General features: G+C 41.2%; 1 protein-coding gene across 1 annotated transcript; it reads left to right on the forward strand.

Annotated features, from left to right (window-relative positions):
- The first annotated feature begins 5,013 nt into the window (after window positions 1-5,013).
- LOC118827075 (chemokine-like receptor 1) lies at window positions 5,014-6,006 on the forward strand. Its single transcript, XM_036598283.1, has one exon. It carries the CDS (start codon window positions 5,053-5,055, stop codon window positions 6,004-6,006), a length of 954 nt encoding a protein of 317 aa, XP_036454176.1. The 5' UTR covers window positions 5,014-5,052.
- The last annotated feature ends 778 nt before the right edge of the window (window positions 6,007-6,784 follow it).

Raw genomic sequence — 6,784 nt, forward strand, 5'->3', positions numbered from 1 at the left:
TCGAAGAAACGAAAAATAATGAACAGACACTGAATACAAACAATAGATACAACGCTTAGTACATCGCAAACGGATACAATACCTTGCAACCTTCTAAGACTAAAGCCCAGGCTTATAAACTAAACTAAGAAAGTCATATGACCAACAACACAGGTGACACGCATGAGTATTCCGGTGATCTAGAGCGCTGATAGGAGCGTGAGGAAAGGTCAGGAGCCAGGTGATCTCCCAGAGGATTCCGTGTAAGTCTCTGAGTTCAAGGGAAGTGTGGAAGTCATGTGATCTCCCAGAGGGCTCTGGGAGATCGAGTCCAGATCCTTGCTAGGACTCAGTGGATGCATGATAGTACCCCCCCCCAAAGAGTCCGGGGTGGCCTCGTTCACGCGGATCCCGCTGATGAACATGGAGAGAGCTAGGGAGGCCCTTATGCGGGCGACCCCGGGACGAGGAGCAGGCTTGTCAGGGTGTTGGCTGTAAGAGGTCCGCTATAAGACCTGGGTCCGAGATGTCTCTCGCAGGTATCCAACACTGCTTCTCCGGTCCATATCCCTCCCAGTCCACCAGGTACTGAAGGAGTCCTCCGCATCTCTGGGAGTCCAGCAGCCAACGGACAGTGTAGACTGGAGCCCCATCTATCTCCTCCGGTTGGGAGTGGCATGATGTCTGGCATAGCCTCGTCCAATGTCCCTGCAATAACGGGTTTAAGAAGAGACACATAAAAAGAAGGTGAGACTCAAAAACATGGGGATAAGTCTAATCTATAGGTGACATCATTATTATTTTTCACTATTTTGAAAGGCCCAATGTATTTGGGCTGGTATTTTCTCTCGATATTACAGAAGTTCTTGGTGGCCAACCACACACAGTCTCTGGGCTGGAATACAGGGGTTTCACTCCGGTGCCTGCCAGCTTGCTCCTTGTTCCTTTCTAATACTGTTCAATGCGCTGATGTGTGTCTACCCATACCTTTTCACTCCTTTGCATCCATTCGTCCACTGCAAGCACATTGGTGGATGCACCAGTCCAGGGCGCTAAAGGTGGTTGGTATCCCAAAATACACTGAAAAGGTATCAGTCCTATAGTGGAACCGGTGAGTGAATTCTGTCCAGGATAAGAAGCGAGACCAGTCAGTGGGGTTTTTGTGGCAAAATATTCCAAGAAATTTACCTAGTTCCTGGTTCATCCTTTCGCATTGCCCATTCGATTGGGGTGATACCCAGAGGTGATACCCAGAGGTGAGATATAGAAACTTCAGGAGGCAGGATGCGCTCAGAATTATCTGATTCAGGTGATAAACTGTCTTTTTGGTATAGTCAGGATAAAGCATCTGCCTTTGTATTTCTGGAGCCTGGCCTATAGGTTATACTGAACTTAAAATGTGAGAAGAATAGGGACTAGCTATCTAGCTTGATGGGCATTTAGGCATTTTGCATTGCAAAGGTACTCTAGGTTTTTGTGATCTGTGATGCGTAGCTCCTTTGAGCCAGTGTTGTCATTCTTCTAACATTAATTTTACAGCCAGTAATTCTCTGTCACCTATGCCATAGTTTCTCTCTGCTGGAGACAACTTATGGGAATAGAATGCCATGGGTTGTACTTTCAGAGGGGAGCCTGAGCGTTGGGATAAAACCGCTCCTATTCCGGTTTCAGAAGCATCTACCTTGACGACAAAAGGTTCTGAAGGGTCTGGGTGTTTGAGAATGTGGGCCGTGGTGAAGGCTTCTTATAACCTCTGAAAAGCAAAGTCTACCTGCTCTGTCCATTTAAATTTTTTGGGACCACCTTTAAGTAGAGACGTTAGATGGGCCGCAATACTTCTGAGATTTTATATGAATCGGCGGTAGAAATTTGCGCAACCTAAGAATCTCTTCAGCTCTTTAACTGATGAGGGAGTGGGCCACTGAATAACTGCCTCGACTTTCTGATCGTCCGTGACTACTCTTCATGCACTAATGACATACTCTAAAAATGACACAGATTGTAAGTGGAACTTTTGACCCTTCAAAAACAAATTGTTATCCAGTAAAAAAAAGGTTTCATGAACATGCTGAACATGGGATTCTTTGTCAGGGGAGTACACAAGAATATTGTCTAAATATGCGATTACAAATCTCCCTAGCATGTCTCGGAGTACTTTGTTAATAAAAGCTTGAATGACAGAGTGTGATAGAGAGGCCGAAAGGCATTACCAAGTATTCATAGTGCCCCCTAGTGTTCATGAAAGCAGTGTTCCATTCGTCCCCTTCCTTGATTCTGATTAAATTGTATGCACTCCTGAGATCGAGTTTAGTAAAGTACTTTGATCCTTTTAATTGTTCCAAAGCTACAGGGACTAGAGGAAGAGGATAAGGGTAAGTTTTGGTCATTTGGTTAAGGGCACGATTGTCTATACAGGGGCATAATCCATCGTCTTTCTTTTTAATAAAGAAGAAACTAGACGCTACAGGAGAAGTCGAGAGTCTAATAAAGCCCTGTTCTAGGGCTTCGTGGATGTAAAGTATACTCCATGTGCTGTCCAGGGGTCGGCGCCTTATGTGTATTGCTAGGACCCCAGTAAGAAGAGCATTACAGTGATCAATTCTGCTTGTAACAATTCATAAACAAGTTTGTCTGTGTCGTTTTGAGATAGAAAAGGCAGAGCTTTAGCCATATTTCTCAAATGATTTGGATGAGCCTGCAGTTCTAAAATGTATGCCGAAAGTTCACATTCATCTCAGTCACTTCTTAAAATGCTCCCTTTTGGCAAAGCATCTTATGTAGAACATCTCGGTTTACAACCCCATTTCCAAAAAAGTTGGGATGCTGTTGAGAATGTAAATAAAAATAGAATGTAATAATATGCAAATCATATAAACCATATTTGTAAAGGAAAATACTACAAAGACAACATATCACATGTTGAATCTGAGAAATTGCATTGTTTTTAAAAATTCATGCCCATTTTGAATTTGATGCCTATAACAAGTTCCAAAAAAGTTGTGATGGGGGCATGTGTACCACTGTGTTTCATGACCTCTTCTTTTAACAACACTCTGTAAGGGTTTTCACATTCTTGCTTGATATAGGATTTCTGATGCTCAACAGTTCGGGGTCTCATTTGTGGTATTTTTCATTTCATAATGCACCAAATGTTATCAGTGGCTGACAGGTCTGAGCTGCAGGCAGGCCAGTTTAGCATCTGGACTCTTTTAATACAGAGTCATGCTGTTGTGATAGATGCAGAATGTGGTTTGGCATTGTTTTGCTGAAATAAGCAAGGCCTTCCCTGAAAAAGACGTCATCAGGACGGCAGCATGTGTTGCCAAAACATGTTATATTGTTTAGCATTAATAGTGACTTCACAGATGTGCATGTCACTCACACCATGTGCACTAATGCTCCCCTAACCCATTATGAATACTGACTTTTGAACTGTGAACTGATAACAAGCTGAGTGGTCTTTAGCCTGGAGAACACAGTGTCCATGATTTCCAAAACAATTTCAAATTGTCGGACCACAGGACACTTTTCCACTTCCCCTCAGTCCATTTTAAATGAGCTCAGGCCCAGAGAAGGTGGCAGCATTTCTGGATCTTGTTTATATATTGTTTCTTCTTTGCGTTTTAGAGATTTAAGAGTTTTTTTAAAACATTTTTTGCATTTGTGGATGCAGCGATGAACTGTTTTTTCAGAAGTGTTCCTGATCCCATGCAGTGATTTCCACTACAGAACCATGTCTGATTTTATGCAGTGCTGTCTGAGGGCCCGAAGATCACAGCCAGCAAATAATCATTTTTGGCCTTGATTCTTACAAACAGAGATTTCTCTAGATTCTCTGATCAATGTTATTATGCAGCTGCATCCAAGCCTTAAATCAGCAAGCGCAATGCAAAGCGTCAAATGCAGTGGTGCAAAGCGCCACCACTGGACTCTAGAGCAGTGGAGACATGTTCTCTGGAGTGACGAATCACACTTCTCCCTCTGGCAATGCAATGAACTCTTAATGCTCTTAAAGCATACCAAGAGATTTTGGACGATTTCATGCTCCCCACTTTGTGGGAACAGTTTGGGGATGGCCCCTTCTTGTTCCAACATGACTGCACCAGTGCACAAAGCAAGGTCCATAAAGACAAGGGTGAGCGAGTTTGGTGTGGAAGAACTTGACGGGCCCCCACAGAGTCCTCACCTCAACCCGATAGAACACCTTTGGGATGAATTAGAGCGGAGACTGTGAGCCAGGCCTTCTCGTCCAACATCAGTGTCTGACCTCATAAATTTGCTTCTGGAAGAATGGTCAAAAGTTGCCATAAACACTCTCCTAAATATTGTGAAAAGCCTTCCCAGAAGAGTTGAAGCTGTTATAGTTGCAAAGGGTGAGCCAACAAGTCAAGTTCATATGTGTGTGAAGGAAGACGAGCGGATACTTTTGGCAATATACATATATATATATATATATATATATATATATATATATATATATATATATATATACTACTGTCAGTAAAAATACAAAAAATATAGTTATACTGCAATAGTAGTACAAGATGTAATTTCTGTAAACAGACATTCTTTTTCTTTTACTTTTCTCTTATTTTTTTTTTAAATAAATCATATACATCCTGTTTGCTTAGAAGATAGATTAATGTTTCATTTCTTTATAAGATACATAACTAAAACCAAAAATTCCTTTTGATAAATATGTTTATTTTTTGAAGGTATATTAGGGCTTTTCCCCTTATTGGCAAGATTATCATAGCAATCCTATCTGACTGTATAATACAATCAATGCAATCAGAATGTCTTAGGCTAAGACAAATTACTTTGGGCTTGTGGAAGGTCTTGAGTCTTTCTGAGCCATAGGGCCAAAATCCAATCCTGGGTCCAGGTAATTTTTGCATTGAATCTGACCTGCTTCTACAGCACTAGTGTTTTCATGACTGACCTGAAATGTATGCTACAAAAGTCAGCAACAAGCCTGTTTGTGTCTGCTTTACAGAATCAAGAGGTATCATTACTTCTACTTCAGTGACAGCGGCAGAATATCCTGACTTTAAAAACCACACAAGTCTGAATATGAGTTCTTCATCATGCACAGATCTGTGTATGTTCTACTCAGTGGCGAATGTGATCATCTTCATCCTGGGTGTTGCTGGAAATGGTTTAGTGATCTGGATTGCAGGCTTTAAGATGAAGAAGTCTGTCATCACCACCTGGTACCTGAGTCTGGCCGTGTCCGACTTCATAATGTGCTCTACCTTGCCCTTTGGTGTCGTCCAAAAGGTTACAAATGAGTGGATCTTTGGACGCTTCATGTGTAAATTCCGGTATTTCATCAAGGTTCTCAACATGTACAGCAGCATTTTCCTCCTCATCATCATCAGTGTGGACCGCTGTGTGGTTGTTATGTTTCCTGTGTGGGCTCGGAACAAGCGCACCATAAGAAAGGCTGTCGTGATAGTCATGCTAGCTTGGATCGTCTCAGCAGCACTTAGCTCACCAGCGGCCATTTTCCGAGACACAAAACAGAACAAACAGAAGACAAAATGTCAAAGAACTTACATAAATGAGCCAAGCCATTTTGCCATAGTGTCTTGCAGATTCATTTTTGGATTCGTGATCCCGTTCCTGATCATTGTCATCTGTTATGTCATCATCATGAGAAAGCTGAAGTTCAACCAGATGGTGACATCCAAAAAGCCATTCAAGATCATGACGCTGCTGATAGTTGCTTTCTTGATCTGCTGGTTGCCTTTTCATCTTTATTCTTTTTTGAAAATACATTATAATGACAAACATTTTGTCAAATCCCTAAAAGTATTTGGCCTCACTTTTGCCAATGCCAACAGCTGTTTGAACCCCCTTCTTTATGCGTTCATGGGGAGGGACTTTAAGAGGCATTGTCATGCGGTTCTGTCCAACATTGAGAATGCAATTGAGGAGGAGGAGGAGGGGAAGGGCCAGGACAGAGTCGAAGAGACAGCTGGTGAAACTACTGAGGAATGTTTAAGTTTAAGTGTTTATGTTTAAACAGTTGAAAGGAAAACAACATCTTTCTTCTTTATTTAACACAAAAAACACTAAAAAAACTTTCACACCTGCAAAAGTGTCTCAAAAACCAAAGTGTGCTTTAACTGTAGGTACAAAATGATTCCATTTCACGAGGAGGACTATGCGTGAAGCTAAACTGTAAAGGCTTGTAATGGCTTACTGTTGGTGACAGATACATTAGATCAATGAGGCTTGATTTCTAGAGGAAAAAATGGACAACACTTAATATCAAGGGTTGCAAATTAATTGAGAATTATTTACTATAAGTAATATCATACTCATTATCTATATATTAGTTAACTATCATTAGCATTAACCCCTTAAATGCTCAGAGCCCAATGGCAGCTCTGCACATCTTCTCCAATGACAGTTTGTTTAGGGATCCAAGAGTGGGTTTTCATGGTTTTGCTTTAAAAGGATCATTTTGGCACCTTAGATTTTAGGATAATATGAAAATGGTATAACAGATACTGTCAGTATGTCCATATATCAGCGATGACTATACATGTTTCTGAAGAAGATGCCATCACGCATGCTATCTCTCAAATGCCATATTTGGCTGTCTGATATCTCTTACGCACTTTCAGATTTGGGTCACCAAAGTTCCTACTGTAATTCACAGTGAAGTGCATATAGGCTGCAATTAATCATGACTAGTATTGTTAATATATTAGTATCAAAGATAATTGCTTTACTTGGGGGGGCACATAAAGTAGTAATAAGGGTTATATAGTATGAAGTAAGGAGCCATTAATGG

Source organism: Colossoma macropomum, unplaced genomic scaffold (assembly GCF_904425465.1).
Source record: "Colossoma macropomum unplaced genomic scaffold, Colossoma_macropomum, whole genome shotgun sequence".
NCBI classification, from domain to species: domain Eukaryota; kingdom Metazoa; phylum Chordata; class Actinopteri; order Characiformes; family Serrasalmidae; genus Colossoma; species Colossoma macropomum.

Bases quoted from the DNA above. Each gene is read 5' to 3' on its own strand.
- LOC118827075 (XM_036598283.1), top strand. From the start codon at position 5,053: ATGAGTTCTTCATCATGCACAGATCTGTGTATGTTCTACTCAGTGGCG.